Source organism: Lepidochelys kempii, chromosome 7 (genome assembly GCF_965140265.1).
Source record: "Lepidochelys kempii isolate rLepKem1 chromosome 7, rLepKem1.hap2, whole genome shotgun sequence".
NCBI lineage: Eukaryota > Metazoa > Chordata > Testudines > Cheloniidae > Lepidochelys > Lepidochelys kempii.
Window position 1 is genome coordinate 97,081,385 of NC_133262.1, and position 24,258 is coordinate 97,105,642.

Here is a 24,258-nt window from a genome sequence, read left to right on the forward strand (position 1 = left end):
ATGACCAATGAGGAGACAAGATACTTTCAAAAGCTGGGAGGAGGGAGAGAAACAAAGGGTCTGTGTCTGTCTGTATGCTGGTTTCTGCCAGGGATAGACCAGGAATGGAGCCTTAGAACTTTTAGTAAGTAATCTAGCTAGGTATGTGTTAGATTATGATTTCTTTAAATGGCTGAGAAAAGAATTGTGCTGAATAGAATAACTATTTCTGTCTGAGCATCTTTTTTGTAACTTAAGGTTTTGCCTAGAGGGGTTCTCTATGTTTTTGAATCTAATTACCCTGTAAGATATCTACCATCCTGATTTTACAGGGGGGATTTCTTTATTTCTATTTACTTCTATTTTTTATTAAAAGTCTTCTTGTAAAACACTGAATGCTTTTTCATTGTTCTCAGATCCAAGGGTTTGGGTCTGTGGTCACCTATGCAAATTGGTGAGGCTTTTTATCCAACATTTCCCAGGAAAGGGGGGGTGCAAGTGTTGGGAGGATTGTTCATTGTTCTTAAGATCCAAGGGTCTGGGTCTGTAGTCACCTAGGCAAATTGGTGAGGCTTTTTACCAAACCTTGTCCAGGAAGTGGGGTGCAAGGTTTTGGGAAGTATTTTGGGGGGGAAGGACGCGTCCAAACAGCTCTTCCCCAGTAACCAGTATTAGTTTGGTGGTGGTAGCGGCCAGTCCAAGGATAACGGGTGTAATATTTTGTACCTTGGGGAAGTTTTGACCTAAGCTGGTAAAGATAAGCTTAGGAGGTTTTTCATGCAGGTCCCCACATCTGTACCCTAGAGTTCAGAGTGGGGGAGGAACCTTGACACCCCCTGATCCCATCTACTGCTATAACCGTTTTCTATAATAAAAATATCAGTGACTGTGATGTTTTGTAGCACATCCTTTTGTGGAGGCCCTTGTTACTAAATTGTTTGCTTTCCCTGAAACTTCTTCTGTGATTTTAAAGCAATATATTCTGCTAGTTTATTTCTACATCCTCAACAGTTAATACTTTTCTTCTTGTCCCCTTTTGTCTGTCTTGGTTCTCTACCTGGGGATGCGGAGATGGGCCGGGGTGGACCTATGAATGTACATTCTGCTGTCTCAGCAAACACACACATCCTGTGGGCTTGGAAAGCACTGTGTGAGCCTCCAGGCCATCCCAAGCACTCCCCTGAGAGCAGGAAGCAGAGTGTTTGGGGCTGACGGTGCTCTGGATCTGGGTCCCTCCTGTGTGGATTCAGCCCCACACTACTGGCAGTCGCTGCCTTGGGAGTTGGGCGGCCGAGTCCAGCACATCGCTGTTGCTGGTGCCAGCTCCTGAGCAATTCCATTCCCAGGGACGGGCCAGTCCTCGCCTTGGGGCTCACCCAGAACTCGGGAGGCAGGAATTAGAACACACACGCACCCCTCCCCCCGGCCGGGAAAGCGCCGGGCTGGGACGGGAAGTGTGTCCCAGGCAGGACCCCGTAGGGGGAAGCGAGGTATGTTGGTGCGTTGCTAGGAGCCGCTGGGCAGCGAGTGAGGAGCGCTGCCGAGCAGGGGATGGAGGGCGCCGCTTGCTGATAGCGTCTGGTGCGGGCAGTTAGGGGGGCAGGGAGAGCGGGCAGAGCGAGGGTGTCGGCCTGGGACGGGGGGGCTGTTGGGAGATGAGGAGCGGGGCAGGGGGAGCGAGCGGAGTCGGGGCTCAGGCAGGGGCGGTGTTGGGGGGGCGGCGGCGTGGACGCTTTGGCAGGACAAGTTTCCTTGTGTTCTGGCCTTTATTCTACAGGCCGTGCCCGGACGCTACAGTGGCCCCCGCGCTATGGGGTGCCCCCCCCCCCACCGCCCCGCCCTTGTGCGTGTGCCTTCGCTGCACAGTACTGTAGCGGTTTTTACAGACAGGGAACTCGACTGTTTGTAAATATGTCGTTCGTTTGTTCTGCTGGTTTCCGAGAGTCTCTAACTGGGAAGTGTGATCAGCCAAGGGAGGCCAGGGCCATCTACGGAAAGATAATTAAAATACACCCCTTTCTGTCTGGCAGCTTTAGCTGTATTTGTGATCTAAATAGACTCTGCGGTGTGCAGAATGGAGATTTAATCGCACAGTAATAATTATGGATCAAAAATAAATGTAGTGGGTTTTTAAAAAGAATCTGATTTGATTAATTCAAGCATCTATGTAAATAGTGTTTGTTTGAAACAATTGTGTTTATTGCATTTATAGCAGACTTGTTCAATCGGAGCCTTTTTGACTAAGAACATGGATTTGGTGATCAGACAGCAGTTGTCTGCAGCACAGAACCACCAAGGTAAATGCTTGAATAATGTATAGAAATGTTACTTGGCAGCTATTTTAAATAAAAGAGGACTGTAAAAGTTCTTGCAGTACATGGACCTTCATCAGTTCTTATTTTTATATATACAGAACTGTAGACAAAATATTTTTCTATGACTACTTTGTATGTCTTTGTTAGAGGACGTGAAATAAATACCATAATACAACGCTCTTTTTAGTCAAATAGTTTACTTCAAAACAATTTTATTTCATATAGTAGCTCTGAGAACTGGATCCAAGGTCCAATGAAGTCAGTAGAAAGATTCTCATTGATTTCAAGGAGTTTCAGAACAGGCCTTATATGTCCTTTGTTTTCTTGTCTGCTTGATTTTTTTTATTTAAAACTGCAAGAGACTCATTAAAATTCCCATCCAGCATGTGCTTAGCTTTACACAATGTCTTTTGATAACTTCTCCCTGCAAATATATGATTCTTTACTATGAGTAAAAATAAGAGCTCTTATTGTTGGGTTGATCACTTGAAATAATACAGTCAAGTGTCTGTGCATTCTGGCATAAAACAAAGAATATTATTTATTATCTTCCTTATACGTTATTTTTATTAACAGACATTCAAGCTTTGAAGAATACTTATGAGTTGATCAAATCAGCCAATCAAGGGAAATCTGCACTTGATTCATCAGAGAGCTTTAGCTCTGATTTATATGTCTTGTGTGCAGAACAAGCACTCCAGGTAACTACATTTTCTAGGTAGGGTATTTATCTGAAATAAATAAAAAGAACTGTCTAGAATTATACTATGATAGTGCTTTGGTAAATTAATATTTAAAGATATTGCCAGGACCACTGGAAATACAGATTCTGAAATTTGTTATGCTGCAATTTTCTTACTTTACAGACCAATTGCTTAGACTTGCTTTTTGGCTTATGCCAGTCTATCCTTTGCCCCAGCCTCTTCCCAAAGTCAGCATTTTTGTAAACGTCATCAATCAACAAGCTGCACTTTCTGAAGTCTCTGATTAGCACAGAGTAAGAGAGGTAGACAAGTCAAATGTATATTAATAGTTTTGTGATCATTGTTTCTTTTGTTATGAGAATGCTAGTGTGAGCTGTTTGGACAAGATGGAAGAGGAGTTGCTGATGAATGGTTGTTGTCATGCAGAAACTGAGAAAACATTCTAATCACAAGAGATTGTTGCTGCTACCTCTGAGTGTCATATAAAATGTGACTCAGATTTTTATAAGTTTGAAATATTTTTAAAGTATGATTTTGCACTGAAAAGTGGCATCTGAAGTTCCAATGTGTTCAGTTTACAAGTAAAAAATTTTTATTTCTTTTTCATAGTTACCATCCATATAAATTGTACCTGAGATCTGAAATCTAATGTGCATTATTTGGGGGCTGTGCATCATTGCCAGCAAAACAAGATTCTGTAGGCTAAATTCTGCTCTTGGTTATGCTTATGCAACTCAGAATTTGACCTTTCAGTTAACAGTTCTTTTAATGATGTGCAATACAGTGTAAAGTATAACAAATAATAAATATTTATTTTTATACTATAGTAAACCTCTGTGTGACTCTGAATAAACCTAGGAACCAGATCTGTTGTGTAAAAAGTTGCCATTTCCCATAATTTTGGGGGAGAAGAATGGTTAACTTTAAAATCCTAATGTCTTGAGTTGTTTGTGCAGGCCTTACTTTCCAATTGTAAATGGACCTATAAATGTACATGCTGCTGTCTCACCAAACACACACTTTTAAAAGCTGACCATTCTTGACCAACTGTTTATTGGATTGTTGTTCATTTAACAAAAAAAAAAAAACCCAACAAAAAACTTTAAAATAATGTTTTGTTCTAGTTGGGGTATCCAGAAATTAGCAGTGACTGTCTACAGATGTACTTTAAAGGAAGCCATCCTGTAAACCAGTTTATGGGTAGAGCCTACTTGTGCCAAGGCCAGTTGTACAGCCCACTCTCCACAGATAATTTGGTGAGAAAATATTGTGAATTTTAACATTATGGTAACATCTAGTTTTAAGAATGTTGATAGTTCAATGTTAAATTAAATTGTGAGTTTTAAATAATGTTTGTTCTCAATTCTTTTTTTTTTTTTTTTAATATGTTTGTAAGGGTAGTAGGTAGAGCTGGCTGAAACGTAGAGATTTTGGTTTACCAGAAGTTTTGGTACTATCATATTTACTTTTGTTCCAAATTAGAACAAAAGCATATTTACCAACATTTCTCCACAAACTGGAGATAACCTGAATTTTTTGTTTTAGAAACACCAAGATGTAGTGTTACCCAAACAAATATGCAAAACTGACATTCTTGTAATTTACTGAATAGCAGCCATGAAACTGACAAGAATGTCAGTTTCTCTTAGCTGGAACTCTCACAGCAGCTAGTCCCCTAGCTGGAGCTCTCAGGGCTTTTAAGGCTTCCAGGACCCCTGCCATGGAGCTGGAAGTCATAGGACTGGCTCCAGCCAGAGCTCCCAGGGCTGCTGCCATAGAATGGAGACCCCAGCTCCAGCTGAGACTCCGGGGTCTGGCAAACTCCTTGCCCCCAAAGTGGGAAGCCTAACAGGCACCAGAGTCCTTGCTCCAGCTGGGGTTCTGGACAATGGCAGGGTCCCTGCCATGGAGCTGGTAGCCTAGTAGCCTTGAGAATGCTGACTCCAGGCAGGGTTCCCAAGATTGCTGCTACAGAGCAGGGACCCTGCCAGCCCCAAAAGCCCTGGCTCTGGGGGCTTGCATGCTCCCTGCTGGAGATGTGGACGCTGGAAAACTAGCAAGTTTTCCTGTGTTTCAACAGAAATTTTGTCAAATCTCTGAGAGATTTGATGAAACATTTTGCTTCAGTGAATTAGTATTTTCAGATTAAACTGTTTCATCAGAAAATTTCTGACCTTCTATAGTAGTAACTTATGTGTGACAACTTCCTAAAATGGAGGACACTGAATTTTTATATTACTACTTTTTTAAAAATTCCTTTCAGTGAGTATACAGATTTCTGGTTGATTTAGATTTTCAGAAATTCTTCAGGCCAGCATCTTTACTCTTCCTGCAATTCACTGTCTGTCAGTATGCATCTTCCAGCTTCTGCAGCAGATGAAACAGGGGTCCTACAAACAGTCTTCTTCACTACACAGCACTGTTTTCAGAGGCAGTCTATTCACTGTGCACTGAATCAGACAGGAGTCCTTTGGAAAAAAGTAGTATGTGATAACGTAATTAAAGACAGTATCATAAAGCATTCACAGAAGGGGAGCAAATTAAGTTGCACAGGTGACCTTAAATTCTGGCATTTCCTAGCCTTTGAGTATTTGACTCTGGAACCTTAAAAATGTTCTTTTAACATATTTGTGTGTAATTTCCCAGGTTTCTGAAAAACCTAAGTGAAAAAACAGAAATTCCACCATGTTGCATTACATTTATACCTACATAAATCATAAGGTTAGAACCTTTAGATCCATCACCCAAAACTTAGTCACTTGAGCTAATGGAGTAAATAACTGTCATAGGTTATCATCCTGTAAGTAGATCATTCCTAGAGCTGAATGGGGCATTTTGCCAGTCAGTTTCACTGATATCTGCTGACAGTGGAAGAATGGTAAAACTCAGGAATCTTGGGTTCCAGGCCAGGCTCTGGAGGGAGTACCTTCTGTCTGGACTCCCCGTTCTAGTCTTCCCCCACACCCCCCACAACTCCCTGTTCCCAGTCTTCTTGACCATGTAGTCCAGGTCCCCCCCTCCTACCGCCCTCATCTCACAGACTTTAAGGCCAGAAGAGATGATCCTGATCATCTAGTTTGACCTCCTGCACATTGTAGACCATAGAACCTCACCCAGCCATTCCTATAATAGACCCATAACCTCTGACTGAGTTACTGAAATCCTCAAATCATGATTTAAAGACTTAAAGTTACAGAGAATCCACCATTTATGCTAGTTTAGACCTGCAAATGATTAGTGCCCCATGCTGCAGAGGAAGGCGAAAAAGCCCTCAGTGTCTCTGCCAATCTGACCCAGGGAAAATTCCTTCACAACCCCAAATATGACGATCAGTTAGACCCTGAGCATGTGGGCAAGACCCACCAGCCAGACACTTGGGAAAAAATTCTCTGTAGTAACTCAGAGCTCTCCTTGTCCCAGTCTCTTTGCCCAGCCATTCCTAGTTGTTCCCCCACACCCTGGCTCCTCATTAGATCTGTCTTCTGTCCCCAAACTTACTTTCCCCACCCAACTGGTGCTCTGTCCCCAACATCCTTGCTCAGAGTCCCTGTTCACTCACCCATTTCCTCGTACAATCTCAATCTTTCCCCAATTTATTGGCTTGCAGTTCCCCCACTTATTTCTCTCCCCAGCTCCCAGTCCTAGTCTCCTTGCCTAGCCAGTCTTAGTCTCTCCCTCTGTCCCAACTCCCAGTCCTAGTTTCCCTCTCTCCCCCAAGCATCCAGTCCCAGCCTTCCAGGTGTCTTGTCCCAATCTACTCCCCACAATCTTCACACCCCTTGGTACAGTCTTGTCCCCTCTGAGTTTGAATCAGGCAGCTTTCTCCTCCAAATTGCCTCATCCAGGCACAGGGTCATTGAGAGCACGGAGAGATAGGGTCCCTGCTCTCAGTTCAGGTTTTCAGTCTAAAGCTCTTTCCCATTACAGGGAAAGTTTTGCACAGTCCTGGGTTGGAGCATGAATCTTTGAAATATAACAGGTTGCTACTTAGCGTGTTCGAACAGTGACTTTTCAAAGGTTTATAACTTGGCCAAATTTGAGTGGGTTTTTACAGGGATGAAAAAAGCCACGTTTCTTACACAAAAAGAAAAGGAGTACTTGTGGCACCTTAGAGACTAACCAATTTATTAGAGCATAAGCTTTCGTGAGCTACAGCTCACTTCATCAGATGCATCTGATGAAGTGAGCTGTAGCTCACGAAAGCTTATGCTCTAATAAATTGGTTAGTCTCTAAGGTGCCACAAGTACTCCTTTTCTTTTTGCGAATACAGACTAACACGGCTGTTACTCTGAAACCTGTTCCTTACACAAAGGCTACTCTTCCGCACCCCTTCCCCATCCCAAATTTCAACTGCTTGCTCCAAATTATAGACTTACCGGTGCCTTTCAAATAAAAGGTCAACAGAATTTTAAAGTGAGAAAAAAAAAAGTATTTTCCCTGTGTCAGATTCCCCAGGGTACAATCTGAACTGTTCAACAGCGATGTCTCCAGAACTCTCTAGCTTGGGGTGCCTTTTATATTGCTTTACTTCCAGAACAGCCACTCCTTGTCTGGTCACGCAGCCTTCAGCATGTAAATTCACTCTCAGCTAAATACACGAGTGCTCTCCCAGCCACGCATGAACTACCCGCAAATTCTTAGTCCCAGCCTTGTTCCCTAGAAATGAGCATTTTGCACTGCTCAGTATGCTCCTGGACAGTACAAGCTCATAGATAGTCCATCATTCCAACGCTGGGAAGTAATAATGCACCAATCTTGTATTCTCAAATAGAGGTTCCCTACACACTTTAATTCAAACACACACTGGTTAAGATAACACAGTAAGATAAATTTATTTACTACAGAAAGATAGATTTTTTTTACAAGTATAGATACATGTAAGTCAGGATTGGTTACAAAAGAACTAAAACCACATGCTAATACCTAAATGAACTCAAAAGCAAAATGTTTCTCTCACCATAAACTGCAACAGTTCACAGGCTGGATTTCTTTTCCAGCTAGGGACCATTCCCCCATTTGTTCAGTTCTTCATGTGTTCATTGATGACATGAGCAGAGAGATTATAAGTCAATTTCTTGTGCTAGAAACATTCTTGCTGAGTCATGGTGACAGGCGTCCCTTGTGGACTTGAGGTTAGAAACATACCTGTGTTGCAGTGTAAATTTCTTGTTTATTTCCCCCCCCCCACCCCCCGCTGATGAATAGACAGTTAAATAGGTAATGGCCCCTTAACACCTTGCTGATGTGCCAGTGGGTCTTTGTTTCTAAGGCTTTTGTCTTCCCTGGCACTTTGTGGGCAAAACTTTTGTCGTTCAAAGGTGTTAACACCCCCTATACCCCCCCCGAATGACAAAAGGTTTACCACCAAAAAGTGCTGGTGTGAACAGCTGTTTGTCCGCAGAAGTGCTCTCCTGCTGACAAAGCCACTGCCACTCATGGGAGGTGGAAGTCTTTTGTCAGCAAGAGAGCTCTCTCTTGCTGACAAACAGCAGCTACACTGCGTGCCTTTTAGCGGCATGGCTGTAGCCGCACAGCAGTGTCACTAAAAGCCTAATAGTGTAGCCATACCCTGAGAAACTGGTTTGTGGGCGTTACCTGGAATTACAACATATTTCAGACAATCATGCCGTAGAAACTTATAACTTTACACATAGTGTTACTACACATATCTCAACAGAATGATAATATTCAGCAGAGTATGAGTTTACAATGATAACTCACAAGGCATACTTTGTACAAAATTTATCATAATCTTATAAAAGTGGTGAACATGGGGTACAGGCTGTCCTTGTTCTTGGAAATGACTGACTCCCTGGGATGGGGGAGGGGTGTGGAAGAGTGGTCTTTGTGTAAGGAATGTTTTAAGCTGAAATTTTCTAAACATATGTCAGCAAAAATTTCAGCCTAAATGGTTAAAGTTTGGCAATGTTATAAGCAGCTCTAGTAGGGTCTTTATTAATGGAAAGAATAAGACAACCTTAATATTATATGGTACTGGCAGCCCCACCTGTAGCAATAAAAATAATTTGATAATAGGCTGAAAATTATTAGTAATATGGCAGTGATTAATAAAGATATGTGTCAAACGAGCTTTAACAATTCTTTGTTTTTTTTAGGAAAAGTTTGAGAACTTTGTGATGTACCTTATGAAAGCATTAGACTTTGCAATACACGATCCAAGGTAAAACTATCTGATAGGGGTTACAGTTCCAAATCTCAACAGTGTTACTGACCTAGTTTTTTAAGATAATTGCTTCTCATACTTTCATTTTGTGGGGCTCTGGGTAACACAGATCTTTTTGTGGAGCATATCTGTCTCAGTCCTACTCCTTTCCTGTAACAACATTAGTGCTTCACTATGAAAAATAATAGTAGAACAGTATTAAGAAGACAAGATGAATATAAATGTGCTTTAATATGATATATATGGCTGATTATGTCCCTCCATTTTATAACTCTGCTGGTGGGAAGGACAGTGCAGGGTTAGCTCTCACTGATATATTCCTGAGGTGCCCACCATCCTCAGTCAGGATGGTAGGTGCAGTACAAACAATAGAAAGACGCAGTCCCTACTTTTGTTGTTTAGAAACTACATAAAGAGCCTTTTAAATAAGTATATGTTTATCTCAGATTATAAAATCCTATTTCTTGTTTTTCAGATATTATTTTTTGATATATAATGCTTCAGTCCTTTACTGGCAGGTTGTAAGGCCATATCTTAAACCTGGGTTCCGCTACCTTCTTATTCCCAGCCTATCTCAGATTGTAACAGCATTAAATCAAGCTGAAGAGCAAGACAAGCAATGGCGAGCAGAACTCATGATGTAAGTTTGAACTGTTATTTTAGGACCAGGGTCCTGTTGTCCTTTTGAGCATGTAGCTCCCATTTGTGGTTATCTTTGATCACAAACTGGCATATTAAATATTATTCTAAATATATTGTGAGTATGGTACAACTTGTAAATCATAGAGCAGAATTTCATAATTTGTACATAGACCAGTAGTTGTATAGAGAAAACTGCAGGATCAGACTGTTTAACTGTTCTTTAATAAAATCTAATAAAACTGTATATATAGTACTAAAGGTACTCCAGTTTGATATTTGTATTGTGGTTAAAATGGAAGTGACATCCGTGGATTTGACACGTCACAAGAGTTAGAAAGCTATAGTCACTGTCTCTGCAACAGGTTGTCTTGCTTCATATGGTCAAAATATATATTTAAAAAATCCCTGTCTGTAAAGGAGTTGTGGAATTACTCTTGGAAGGAAACTTTTACTCTCTATATCTAGTCAGTTCCAGTCTGAGGCATCATAACCTTTTGGATTAAATCAGCTGTGGTGCTGAATTAACTGTTGTGTGTGTCCTTTTAGGTTAGGAGACAAACTAGCTACATCATGGCTTAAGAACCATTTTTCTTTAGATAAAAATCCCTAGCCTAGACTGGGGCAACAGACATATCTCCTGTCCCCTGATCCTTGGAGAGGGTGGGAGGTTCCTGTCCCTGCCAGGAGAGTCAGAGAGGAGCATATTCAGTATTTCTGATTTCCTTCTTTTTTGCCTGATTGCGTTATATGGTAGTTGGGTTTGGCAAAATGTATGACCTTACCCCTTAAAAATTGACATTCAAACTGTCACCAAGGAGGAAGAATAGGGGCAGTCTCTGGCTGCATAGCTAAGAAGGCCCTGAAGTGCTGTCTGGCCAGTAGCCAGAGGAGCTCCCTTTCTCTCAGATGAATGAGTGAAAGGTCAAGTGAATTTGTGAAAGGTTAAATTTTCATATTAACTTTTTCTCCTGTTTAATGTAGCTGTACGTCAAAATGAAATTTCATGAAATAAGTGTGTTTAGCAAGTGACACTTGGAAAATGTATACTAAATACTAAATTTTAGAGTAAAGGGCACACAAATGAATACTAGTGTTTAATCAGTTGAGGTATGTGGGCTTTTTTATCCACGTGACCAGCTATGTATCATTTGTTACAAGAGCTATCTGAGATATAATATTTCTGAGACATCCTTGGGTATAAACATTATTCTTCATTATCAGACAGCACATTTTATGACTGTAAAATATGGTGAACTCATTTTGCAATTTGTAATTCATGCATATATTACTGGATTATATATTAGAAGGAAATTCTCATCAAAGTAACCTGATTCTGTTTAAGCTTATTTTTTATTAGTGAGTATTAGTAGCATTTTTCTTCCATGGTGTCTTAAAGGTTCTTCCTTACTAATTTGAACCAAAGCCACAGGCCTCGTGTCCCAAAGTATAAAAGTAGTAGGTCTCATTCTAATTATTCTCTAAAGCTAAATTTTGATCCACAGTCTTTGTTAACATTGCCTTTGGCATGAGCATTAGCAGTGCTGTCATAGCTTCTGCAATTTCTATAGCAACCCTCTTTTCCAAAGCAGGAGTCAATAGACAAAGGAAGTGAAAGAACTTCAGATACCATGTTGTTAGATTTAAACCATCAGTTTTGATCTTCCCTCACAGTAGCAGAGGAACTCATTGTGGTGTTCAGCCATTTCAGTAGTTAATACTTAAATTTATTCTCTGAAATTATCTGTGGACCTAGATTTTAAGTCATGTGACACTGTGAGAAATGATTAATTATTTTGGCATCCTGAAAAGTTCCCTAGTGCCATAGATCAGATTTAAACCAGCTGATTTTTTTTCATATTTATAGAACTTTTAGATTTTTCCTGTATATCTTATTTGTTCAGTAATTAGAGTAATGAGCACTAGGTTAAACAATTATCTGTGGGCAGAATATTTAACTATTGATGCTCATAATAAAAAAATTCTGATGTAGTTACATATAGTCTATAATCATCTCTGTTTCAGAGATGCAAATACTAAGGGTATCTAAAAAGTCCATATTGCTTGTAGAGGAAAATTCAACATGAAACAAAGTAGAATGTCACTTAAAAAGATAGGTAAAAATATGGGATTTTGTTATACTATATATACTCGTTCATAAGCCGAATTTTTTCAGTAAATAGGGGAAGCATCAGAGAAGGGGGTCGGCTTATGAACAGGTATGGAGAGGGGAAGAGGTGGGACACAACCCCGCCCACACCCCCCAACAGAGGGGGCAGTTCAGCCAGCAGAGCCAGAAGGGAAGAGGTGGGGCCAGAGTCTCTCCTCTTCTGGCCACGCTGCTGTCCCCCCAGACTCTGAAGTAGCTGTAGCTCCGGGGCTGGCATCTTCCCCTGGCCCTCCCCAGGTAAGGTGGGAAGGGATGGGATGGGGAGAGTGTGGAGTCCCAGGCTAGGGATGGGGTAGGGAGGGGTTACACAGGGAGGGGTCATGTGAGGAGATCCTGAGTTAGTGGTGGGGTCAAGTGAGGGGTCCTCACAGGGGTTACTCTTCTGACCCCCAGCTTCTCCCCCATCCCCAAAATTTCCCCACCAGTTGCTGTCCCAGCCCGTCAGGGTAAGCCACTGGTGGGCCAGGACATTTTGTTTACTTGGGTTTACCTCCATGCCTGCGGATGCTCAAGGTAAACAAACTATCTTGGCCCACCAGCTGCTTATCCTGATGGGCAAGAAGCCAAAGTTTGCTGACCCCTGAATTATAGGGTCAACTAATGAATGGGTCATAAAAATTTTCGATTTTTATTGTCCATCTTGTGGGGGTCGGCTTATAAATGAATCAGCTTATGATCGAGGAGTGTTGTTGTGTTTTTTGTTATTTTGGTTTGGGCTTTTTTTGTTGGTTTGTTTTTTGCTAGTGCCACTAAATTTTCAAATGACCACCAAGACAGATTTTTTTTAGAAAAATTACATAAAGATGCATTTAAATGCAATAAGAACAGCAGAAAGATGCATGGTAGTTGTAGCATTACCATACAGAATCTAGTTTAAACAATGCTCAGTGGGTGCTTTCCAAATGTTATTTCACTGGCTGAATTGTCAGAGACCTTAATCTGAAGTTGTGTGTGAGGACATCTGCATGCACTCTTTTCTGGCACTAACACTGGGATGTAAATGGAATTTGAATGTGTGTTTTGTGTGTGAATTCTGTCCCTCAGGTGCCTAAGTATTAGTGTTCAAAAAGGACACATGAAGGTGTACTTTGGGGACAGGTGGAAGCCAGTTTTGAAAAATTTGCTCCGATAGATTTCCTGAATTAAAGGGAAAATTATGTGGTTGGATAATATTGAAATATTATTTTAAAGCAGTTTTCAGCCGGTCACAACAGTGGGTTCCAACAAAATAAGTCTGGGACCTAATTCCTTTAACAATATGAGGTCCTGCTAAAAAGACCTCTTCTCTCCTAGTCTGGTACTTCCACAATTGAGATTGGCTTGGTTGCTTGAGCTAACAGTCCTGGATTTTAACAGAGAAGTTATCTGGTGTTCTCAGTGAAAAGGCATTGATCCTTTTTGCATTTTAGTTCAATGGAGTTGAAAAGTACTTTCTCAGGGTCTCTCTGGGTTGAAGAGCATACAGAGGCTAAGACACTTGCAGGTCAATGGTCACCAAGAAAAAGGAATGTTGAAAATAACTCAGCTCAGAATGTGAGTAGGTTTACTGCATTTCTAATTATATGAAAAGCAAGTGATATCAGAAATCTTCACAAAAATAAATAAGAAAAGCAGTAGGAGCAAAGAGAAAAAAATGTTTTAGGTAGAAAACCATCATCAGTGCATTTTTCTAGAACTTACCGTGTAAAGCAGAATTGAAGCTAGGTTAATGGTATCCACATTGTAATATTTTTCAAAGGATTTGAAAGATAGTCCGTGCTTAGATGCCATGGTGCCATTGAAATACTTAAGAAAGATAGCACAGGAAACTTCTTCCAACTGATTTATGCCAGACCCTCACTAGAATGCGCATCTATATAACACGAATTCTGATATAACGCGGTCGCGGCCACAGATCCCAAATTTCAGTACAGTACCATTTTTTTTTTTTAGTATAGACGCAATAAATCAACCACTGAGCACGCTCCTGTCAACTCTAGTACTCCACCAGAACGAGGAGTGCAAGTGCAGTTGACGGGAGAGCGTCAGCTATTCATGTAGCTGAAGTTGTGTATCTTAGATTGACCCTGCACAGTAGCGTAGACAAGCCCTAAAATGATTGCTGTAGGCCTAGAACGCCATACAAATGTAATATAATAAAAATTTACAGGTACAGTACTGTATTTATCTTTAGAAAGATGTCAAAAATGTCAGGCAAAAGGAAGGCTTACTCGGTGCAGGAGAAATTGGATGCTGATGAACGACTTAGAAATGGCGAAACCCAGGCAAAGATTAGCCTCGATACTGGCATTAACGAGTCCACCTTTCGTGGATAGCTAAAGAATGCTGACAAGCTCAGAACTTACATTCATAACCTGGATGAAGAGTGTGGCCTTCAAAGAAAATGAGCCCATTTAGTGAATGATGCTGATCTTGATTCTGTAGTGTTCACGTGGTTTGTGCAAGAACAGCAGAAAGGCATTCTGATCTCTGGTCCGCTTATAGCCATGCAAGTGGAAAAAATCGACCAGGAACTTAAAGGCAAATTCAGCAATTTTAAGGCAAGTTTGGGTTGGCTATGACGATTTCAAAAAGACACGGAATCTCTCAGATTGCAGTTTTGGGGGAAAAATGCTCTGCTGACGACAACGATGCGCAATCATACTCTGCGAAGCTGAGGGAAATTTTACAGGCAGAGGGTTACTTGGAGGAACAGGTTTACAATGCAGATGAAACAGGAATTTATTATTGTCAAGGTTCCTTCCCCACTCTGAACTCTAGGATACAGATGTGGGGACCTGCATGAAAACCTCCTAAGCTTACTTTTACCAGCTTAGGTTAAAACTTCCCCAAGGTACAAATTAATTTTATCCTTTGTCCTTGGAATATCCACTGCCACCACCAAACTCTAACTGGGTTTACTGGGGAACGTAGTTTGGACACGTCTTTCCCCCCAGAATCCTCCCAACCCTTGCACCCCACTTCCTGGGAAAGGTTTGGTAAAAATCCTCACCAATTTGCATAGGTGACTACAGACCCAAACCCTTGGATCTGAGAACAATGAAAAAGCATTCAGTTTTCTTACAAGAAGACTTTTAATAGAAATAGAAGTAGATAGAAGTAAAGGAATCACCCCTGTAAAATCAGGATGGTAGATACCTTACAGGGTAATTAGATTCAAAACATAGAGAATCCCCCTAGGCAAAACCTTAAGTTACAAAAAAGACACACAGACAGAAATAGTCATTCTATTCAGCACAGTTCTTTTCTCAGCCATTTAAAGAAATCATAATCTAACACATACCTAGCTAGATTACTTACTAAAAGTTCTAAGACTCCATTCCTGTTCTATCCCCAGCAAAAGCAGCATACCGACAGACACAGACCCTTTGTTTCTCTCCCTCCTCCCAGCTTTTGAAAATATCTTGTCTCCTCATTGGTCATTTTGGTCAGGTGCCAGCGAGGTTACCTTTAGCTTCTTAACCCTTTACAGGTGAGAGGATTTTTCCTCTGGCCAGGAGGGATTTCAAAGGGGTTTACCCTTCCCTTTATATTTTTGACAATTATAAAATGTTGTCCGTTTAAAACCCTGGTGGTCAGAACAGATGAACATAAGAAAGAAGGATATAAACAGGTAAAAAATTGCCTTACTTTATTATTTTGTGTGAATGCAACAGGCAAGCATAAATTAAAACCATTGTGCATTGGAAAGTCTTGCATGCCTCTGTGCTTTCATCACGTAAATGTGAATTGCCTGTACAAGAACTCCAAAAATTCCCAGATGACAAGAGAGATTTTTGAACAATGTTCTTCACCAAATTTGTCCCTTCTGTGCGAAAGCATTTGCGGGCAAAACGCTTAGAAGAAAAGGCCGTTCTTTTGCTAGACAACGGTCCAGTGCATCCTCCGGCCAAAAGACTCAAAACCTGTGACAGTAAAATACGGGTTGAATACTTATCTAAAAACATGACTTCCAAAATCCAGCCATTTGATCAAGGTGTTATCGCCATTTTTAAGCAGCACTGTTGACGGAACTTGGTACAACAAATGATAGAAAGCGAGTTGTCTGTCACCGATTTTCTGAAGAAGTTGACTATAAAAGACTTCTTTTACATTGGTGGCGATTCCTGGAATTTATTACATGCTAAAACAATAAACCACTGTTGGATGGTGGAACTGAGAGAGTAGTTTGGTCATCCGCTCCTGGAAGAAAATGAAGAAAGCAGATCACAGTCTGACAAGGAATTCGACTTTGAGGGATTTACAGAGGAGGAAGTTGGAAGAACAGACGTGGAGTGGATGCAGGAGCTGTGCGAGCAACTGTCTTGGCTCGCGGTAACTGTACTGCCACAAAATATCGAGTCCTGGATAAGAGGTGATGATGAAGCAGAAGAATTTTGTCCCGTTGCTGAAAGTCTAACGGATGACCAAATTCTTCAGGCAGTACGACCAAACAACATTCCAGAAGCTGAAGAATTGGCCTTCGCCGTGGAAGAAGAAGAGGAAGATGAAGTGGACGTCGTTCCAATGTCAACTGCAACCATAGCCGGCTTAGAGACTGATTTGAAATGGTTTGAGACGTAAGACATTGAGCCTATAAAAATTATGCAGCTAAGTAGTCTTTTGCAGATTGCTAAGTGGAAGCAGCACAGCAGCAAGAAGCAAAAGCAACTCACCAACTTTTTAAAGAAAAACTAAACTAGTTTATTGTAATGTCAACTTTAAATCTCTAATAAATCAACACTTTTTTTTGTCGTTCATTGTTTCCTTCAAGTAGGAGTTTATTTTCTAAGGTTTTCTATACTTTATGGATGTGACATTTACTGTATACAGTAATTTCATTTTAACGCGGTCCCCGCTATAACACAGTACTTGTCATGGATCCCAAATCCCACGTTCTAGCGAGGGTCCGGTGTATTGCCTATGAGAAAAAACAAGAATGGAGAAATTGTAGTTGTTTGACATTTGTAATTCTGTCCATAGATTAGTATTTCATCTGAAGTTTTGTAGAACTGAACATAGAAATGTGTTGTTTTTCCCCTTGGCCAGTGATAAGGAAAGTCTTAAATGAATGCAGTGAATTTTTTATCCAAAGATATCCATCATAGTAAACTATCACGTATGGATTCCCTGAATAAGACCAGGTGTAAACTCCAAAAGCTCTTTAGGATTTTGCACACTGAATTGGTTGAAGCTGTTCCATATGTGCACCAACTAACTGTACCAGTGCTGCCCCCATTTTTCATTGACTGTTGTTGTTGCAGTAGTACCTGAAATAACCATTTTGCAGACCATTCGAGCTCATGATGTATTTCTGCCTCGTTTCTCCCTTGATCTCTTTGTGGCTTTTTCAGTTCTTCCATTTCCCAGGTGTGACAAATGTGGGAATTTTCTGTAATAATATTTTTATAAGCTGTCTCTGTGACACTGTACCTAATCACCCTCATTATTGTGTCACCAACATCATAAGATATTGTGCATCAGATGCCTGGCTGTGTCCAAACCCTGACAGATAATCTTCTTGAAATCTTTATGCTTTTTGGGAGGTGGCAGAAAATTCATTTAGGTATCAGCCCTCTTCCATAGCTTGAACTGTGCCTTGCCCTTGTAAGACATAGCTACCACAGATGGCAGCTGTTGCAAAAAGGCAAACCCTTTTCTCATGGGCAACCTAGCTTCCAAACTCATTTGGGTTTGGGGTGATGCACTCTGAGTTTATCCAGTCTAGTCTTGGCAACTGTCAGTCATGACTCTAGGAATCTCCTGGACAGGGTCTGAGTATCAAACCCAGAAACCTTAGCCAACCACCTCTAAAACTGAAGAATGCTTGGCTATTCCTGAGCACACTCATTCCCTTTGCACTCTCTGCCAATGTCATCAGTCTCTGAAATGTCACTAGTTTCATGCGTGTACAAATAACTTCATTGAATTTCCTTCACAGCTAGGCTTTCTGATCCCAAACAAACTATACCTTGTCTGGATGAGCCAGTATATCAGGGGGCCAGTAAAGGAACAGCACTACTAATCTTTGCAAACCAATGAAAGCTGATAGGAACAAAGTGCCAAGTATGTAGATTATCCCTGCCAAAAAAGAGCCAGTATGGCAACAGAAACTGACAAATTGTTCACTTATTTGCTTTCGGACTTGCCAGGTATCACGGATCTATAGGTTTTGGTCTATGACCAGGCTGTAACCAGGCCCTTGGGAGTGACCTCTTTAGTGTGCCAGACCCCAAGGACACACACAGGTCTTCAGCCTCTAGGGCTCTGAAACTGGGCCTTTAGGCACAAGTGGTCCCTATCTTTCTCTGTGGTTCCCTGCAGCGAATCCAGCCAAGCCAGACTCCTGTGGGAGACTTGTCCTCTACTCCTTCAGGGCACTATGCTGTCCGTAAATACTTGCAGCAATACTAGCCAGCCTTTTCAAAACAAGGTAACCATTTATTAGTCCCCTGCTATATAAATTCTGAAAGTCCTTAAGTTAGCAAAGAGAGGTAAGGTCAAGACAGAGATCAGACTGGCCAATGCAAGGGCTCCCTGAAGGCGTGCTGCTGGTGAAACCATCTTGGCTCGTCCTTTCTGCTCTGTCCCTTTGTCTTTGGCTCCAGGTATGTGTCTGTGTCTTTGAGAGCTCAGCTTTTAATACAGCCGCCTGTTACCTTGTTTTTGTTCTCCAGCTCCAGCCATGCTGTTCAGCTGCCTCTGCAGCAAGGTGCTAATCTGTGGTCATTAGGTTTTCCACTGTCTCTGTAGGGTCTTCCATTCAAATATGTTGATTCCAGCCCAGACAGTCCTAATGGCTATAGGTCTCAAATATCTAACCTCATCTCTCAGAGAATGAAAATGAGTTGTCCCTTCTGCCCCCATCCCCAAATGGGTAGCGATGCCAGGCCTTGGGCATAGATGTGCACAAGTATTCATGAATGCATTTTTCTGGCATTTATAATGAAGTGCAGCAGAAAGTTGAGGAGTAAAATTCTCTTTTTGGGAAAAAGTGAAAGCCAGTGTGATGAAAGCAAAAGAGTCTTATAGTCACTTCCGATGGTCTTTTGTCCAGTTATTCACCCTCTCCACCACAGAGGTGTGAGCAATAAGCACAAACTGAGAAGTCTGCTTGTATAACTGAACCTTGATTTAAGGGTGCTCGGTATTGAGAAAATGAGGACATTCTACCTACTTTGAGGACCTTCCTTAGGGAGGGAAACTAAAAGCTTTTTATCTCTGATGTCCCCTAAATACCTTCAATGAATAGGTCTGAGCATTAGCCAAAAAGGCTACAAAATTAATTTTTTAAAATCTGTTGGAAAATTTTCCCCCTTCTTTGAATGTAATTGATCTTAGCAATATGAGCCAAAGACACTGCAAGGAATTCCAGGCCATCCTGGCAAAGAATATTAATGAGCCTCTGACACTAGAGGTATCCCCACTGGATTATAATTTTCCTCATTACAATTTTTGATATCTGTTAGCTAGTTTTTAATTCATTTAAAATGTGCTACATTGATTTTGTGTAGAGCTAATATTTTAATTAGAATGGAATACAGTATTAAGTCAAATATCTCACAGAAGCCAAATAAACTGGATATTTTTGATGAGATCACAAATTTGGTTGATACAGTAATGGTTGACAAGACCTATTTTCCATAAAACCACGTTTAACTTTAATTATAATACTGTCTTCTAATTATTTACTGATTGCATCCTTTATCAGCTTTTCCAAAACTGTGCCCGAGATCGATTCCTGGCTTGCCAGCCCATAGTTAACCAGGCCATTCTGTACAGCCTTTTAAAATATTTGCACAATTTTCCAGTTCTTTAGAATTTCCACAGTGTTCCAAGATTTGCTAAAAAGCTACATCAGGGACTCAGGGGCCTTCTTCCTATTCTTTTAAAACTCTTGGGTTCCACTCATGCTACTGCTGGTATGTTTTACGAAACTGTTTTCACTCAAAAACTGGTCCCTTCCTTCTGGAAAGTTGTTCTTTTTTCCTACCTAATTGCCCTAACGTGGCAAACAATATTTGCAGGAGCCAAAACAATAATGGTAAGATGAAAACATAGCTACTCTAGATATAAAGTGTGTGGGAGTAAGGAGACCTATAGTCAAGTAACTTAACCAATTTCTTGGTTCTGCCTAAGCAAGTTCTTAAAAACAAACAAAAATCCATTCTAAAATATCTCTGATCTAAATGTTTGTTGCCCTTCCCCCTGAATTTAGCTCAATTTAAAATTTCCTTCAGTTCAATTACCAATTCTTCCTCATGCTACTGGGCCAACTAAACAGCTGTCATCTTTTCAACCTCATTAAAGTGCTGATCCAGCAAAGCAGATGCATAATTTTAAACTCAGGATTAATTTTGTTGACTTCAATGAGATAAAGACTAAAAGGCTTAAAGTTATGCATGTGTTAAGTGCCTTTCTAGGTAAAGGCCTAATTTCCTTGTTTGTGAAGTAAAAGAAAAATGGAATAACTGAAGAGCAATTAGAATATTGAACTCCAGCCAGCTAGAGGCAAGAAGTACAAGGCTGTGGAAATTATACTATAGATAAACACATTCTGTTTTCCCATATTTTTTTCAGTTTTCATATTAAAGAAAGCAATAAATCAGTGTTTGATTTCTTCCCCTCCCCACCACACAAACACCATTTATCATGAGCTAAGACAGCAGTACAGTAGGACAAGCTATACTATGCTTTCACTGTACTTGCAAAAAATAAAGACTGAATTTAAAGAAGCGGTCTCACGCAAGAGTGAGGTATATTCTGTTGCGGAGTTTGAGATGAAAATCAGAAAACTTTTCATTTTGAGAATTTGGATTAAATTGCTGCTCCACTGAGTTTTCTTCTGATGTAGAGACACTTATGGCTTGGAGTCAAGCCCAGAGTAAGGGACAGTATGATGTTTCATTGCTCCATGTGTGGCCCAGGAGGGAGATCTATGACTCAATCACAATTTCCATCCTGGTCTCCCCACTGCTCCAGTGAGAGAGTAAATCATGCAGGTATATATTCAGTGCAGCATATGTTCCCTTCTGTGCTGACACAGCTACTCTGGCAGGGATGTTAGGGAGGGGGTGGCGCTAAAGCTCCTCCCAGTTCCCCCCATCTGTCCCTTCCTGTTTACCTGTGTGAGGTGAGGTGTAGTCTGCACAATGCTATGCATTGTACCCCTCTGTTGCTGTACCAGACAGGCCACAATTTGGCCTTTAGTTATAGTCTTTAAACTGTTACACAATTTAAAATATTTTGATTATGCAGTCATTTACTGGTCCTGCTTCTGCACCATTGACATCAGTGGGAGATTTACCACCAAGTCTTCTGCTTTAGTACTGGGGGGAAAATAACATTTATGTAACATGATCCCTTGTACATCTGATAGTATCTTTTATTGCACTACAGTGTCTATTTTGTTTTCTTTGGGTTTTTTTTTTGTTTTGTTTTTTTTTAAAGTGGACCCTGGGGGGGGGAATGAAAAGTTGAATCCAACAGAGAAAAAATCCAAAAGTTATGCTAAAGGCTGTGAAAAATACCATGCTATGAATAAATCACATTATATGAAAATATCCTCTTTGGGGAATGTTGGGGAAACTTGTGAATGCATATTAAATGTATGTCCTGCAGGAGAAGTAGTCTCTTTGCATTAACCTTTTCATCTTTTACATTTACTTTAATTTGCTAGAAACATTAAAATGCGTTATTTAAGAGTTAACAATGGGTCTCTACTTGTTAAATCCTGATAAAATACTGAAAATGCAACAGGTATACTTCATCCAACTCCTGGCATGAATAGTGATTTATCTGACTTGACAGCTTTGTGAATCCAATCCTTTCATCAGGTAGAGAAAAAGAAATCTGAGAACACAGCACACTGAAATGTTTTACCAGCTTGTTTCATTTCACAGTTTCTGAATTTTTCTGTTTAATTCTTTGATTGAAAAGTATTCAAAAAACCTTCAAATCTAGTCACTTATGAGAATATTTTGTAATTGTGATTTTGAAAAAGCTGCAATAAATAGAAGATAAAAGTTATAAAATATTGTAGATGAAGAAAGGGCTTGGAACTAGGAGGTCTGTAGTTTAACATCCTGTTTGGGAATTATTGCCTTATAGTACCATTCTTCTCTATAGCACTGTAATGGGGAGCATGCAGCTCTTCTGGGTGAAGCATGAATTTATAAAGTCTCCTGATAGAATGTAAATAACTGAAATTTTCTTTAGATAATAAAAAGTGTTATTAGATGTTTAATATAATATATTTTTGTTTGTCTTGCAGAGAGCTACTTGAATGTTTCTTGGATGCTTCGAAAATTAAAGAAGCAGTGGATTTTTCATCTACAGCAGCTGCATTCATTAAAAATAATGTTCCAGATAAATACCAACACATGTTTTCTCTAATGGTAATTCTAAATATATCTATATATTTATATCTGTATCTATCTAATCTGTAATATTTAAATTAAGGATCAGAATTTGATTCTAGAACTAGCAAAATGCCCTATGAAGTCAGTGAGAGTTTTCCCAGCATCATGATAAAGGATTTCAGCACTTTAAAAGTGTTTTATCACAAAACATAAAGATCACAAAATATCCCAGAATGCAGTTTCTGGTAAATTTTATTATTGAATTTCTCTTTTCCATTTATCAGAAATTTCAGGACTTTGAGTATAACTGAAATAACAAATAATGCAAGGTAAAGCAACATAGAACTGATGTATTACAAAGGCAGATATCAACAGTGAAAATAATTTGCATAATTATTCATTTTGCTGTTGTAGGCTAAAGTCAGCCCTGGGGTAATATCACTGGAGTTTTATACCAGATTATTCTTATAAATCAGTTTTATAAGGATAGCTACTGTGATAATAATATTTGGGGATACTCCATGTTAATAACTTAATAAGCATAACCTGGGTTAATAAACTCTTCTTCATCCAATATGTTAATAAGCTTAGTTTACATTTATAAGCTCACAAATAAAGTAACTCAAGGTAAACTATTTAAATATGAGAAAGTCCTATTTTAAAAAGCAAAAATTCCAGAACAGCTAAAGTGTTTGGGGAAATGAATGAATGAAGATGAGTCTATAGGACAGTTCTTTATTAAGTGTGCCTTACATTTCCCATTATCCAAATATATCCAAAACATTTCTTGGGGAGCTATAACATTTCCATGGTTTGCAACAGAACTGAAATTTGGCAAGGGGATGTTTATGGGGTCACAGAAGTACCTCTTGTGGTCTCCCTTAAAATCCATTTAGATTTGGCCAAGTCTCAAATTGTCAAAAATTGTCATTTGCAATCTGCATTCTGCTTAACAGAGCTTGCTAGAGACTTGCTGCTAAAATTGATCACCATTGCACCTACCCTAAGCATGTTCTCCAGCATCTCATTTCAATGTGCCACTGATGGATCCTCTTCATCTTCAAAATGTTGATTGGCCTAGGATTGGATGCACTGTGTGTGAACCAGGAGACTATGAGATCTCAACTCATGTCCACTAATTAATGTTAATAATTCTGAGCTCTCCACATCCTTATTGTTTGGCAAGACTTCGTACCCCAGTGAGGAATTACAAAATGGGGGATTGGATCTCCAATCTTTAAAACGGGTGCAGGACTCCTTGCAATTGTGATATTAGTGAAGCAGTAAAATGGAGGCAAAGCCAGGCTGTGCATTGTTAGCTGCTTGGAGACATTGTTGAGAAAATCAGCCTGGCAGTGGCCTTAAAATGAACATAAAATGGTTTTAAAATTGCATCTGGACTGAATGTCTCAGCAGTGCCACCAAGCTTTGCACTCCCTTTAGTGCTTTAGTAATAGCATAATTGATTCCAGGATCTTTTAAGCTTTTAGCTTTTAAATAACATTGCATGAGGAAAAATACTCCGCAGGGGATAAACATAGAGAATTCTTGAGTGGGAGATGGGTCGGGAAGGAGATAAAGAGATTGAAGGAAGGTAATGCAGGAATGGAAGAGCTTTTAAAATAACCAAACATTCTGTTGGGGGTAGTGGGAAGCTAAGCCTTCCTCACAAAGGGTGAGATGGTTGGGAGAACAGAGGGCAGGGTGAGGTGTGAGAGAAGTTGAGGTGGTCATGTTTGTTGGCACGTGGAAGGTGAGTACAATAGGCAGTAAATCAAGGTAAATCAGAGCAGATGAATTTGTGGGCTGTGGTTAATAGTATGTAAATATTCAGGTGTGTGACAGTAGTGGAACAGTGTTCATCCACAGTAACTGGAGGAGACTGTTAGGGCTTTAGTTAGTACTTTAAATCAAATCCTAATAGTA

The 24,258-nt window shown here is 40.2% G+C and overlaps 1 protein-coding gene across 10 annotated transcripts in view; it reads left to right on the forward strand.

The window, feature by feature from the left end:
* The first annotated feature begins 1,413 nt into the window (after positions 1-1,413).
* Positions 1,414-24,258, forward strand: part of CFAP46 (cilia and flagella associated protein 46) — a 141,125-nt gene continuing 118,280 nt past the window's right edge. For 8 of the 10 annotated variants that reach the window (XR_012160032.1, XM_073353952.1, XM_073353955.1 and 5 more), the window contains exons 1-7: positions 1,488-1,560; positions 2,192-2,276; positions 2,871-2,995; positions 4,123-4,254; positions 9,116-9,180; positions 9,659-9,823; positions 22,245-22,368. Coding sequence is in view for 9 of the 10 variants with exons in the window: in XM_073353952.1 (XP_073210053.1) it covers positions 2,228-2,276; positions 2,871-2,995; positions 4,123-4,254; positions 9,116-9,180; positions 9,659-9,823; positions 22,245-22,368 (660 nt within the window). In the remaining variant the exon portion in view is untranslated. The other 2 variants (XM_073353956.1, XM_073353953.1) reach the window with 2 other exon arrangements.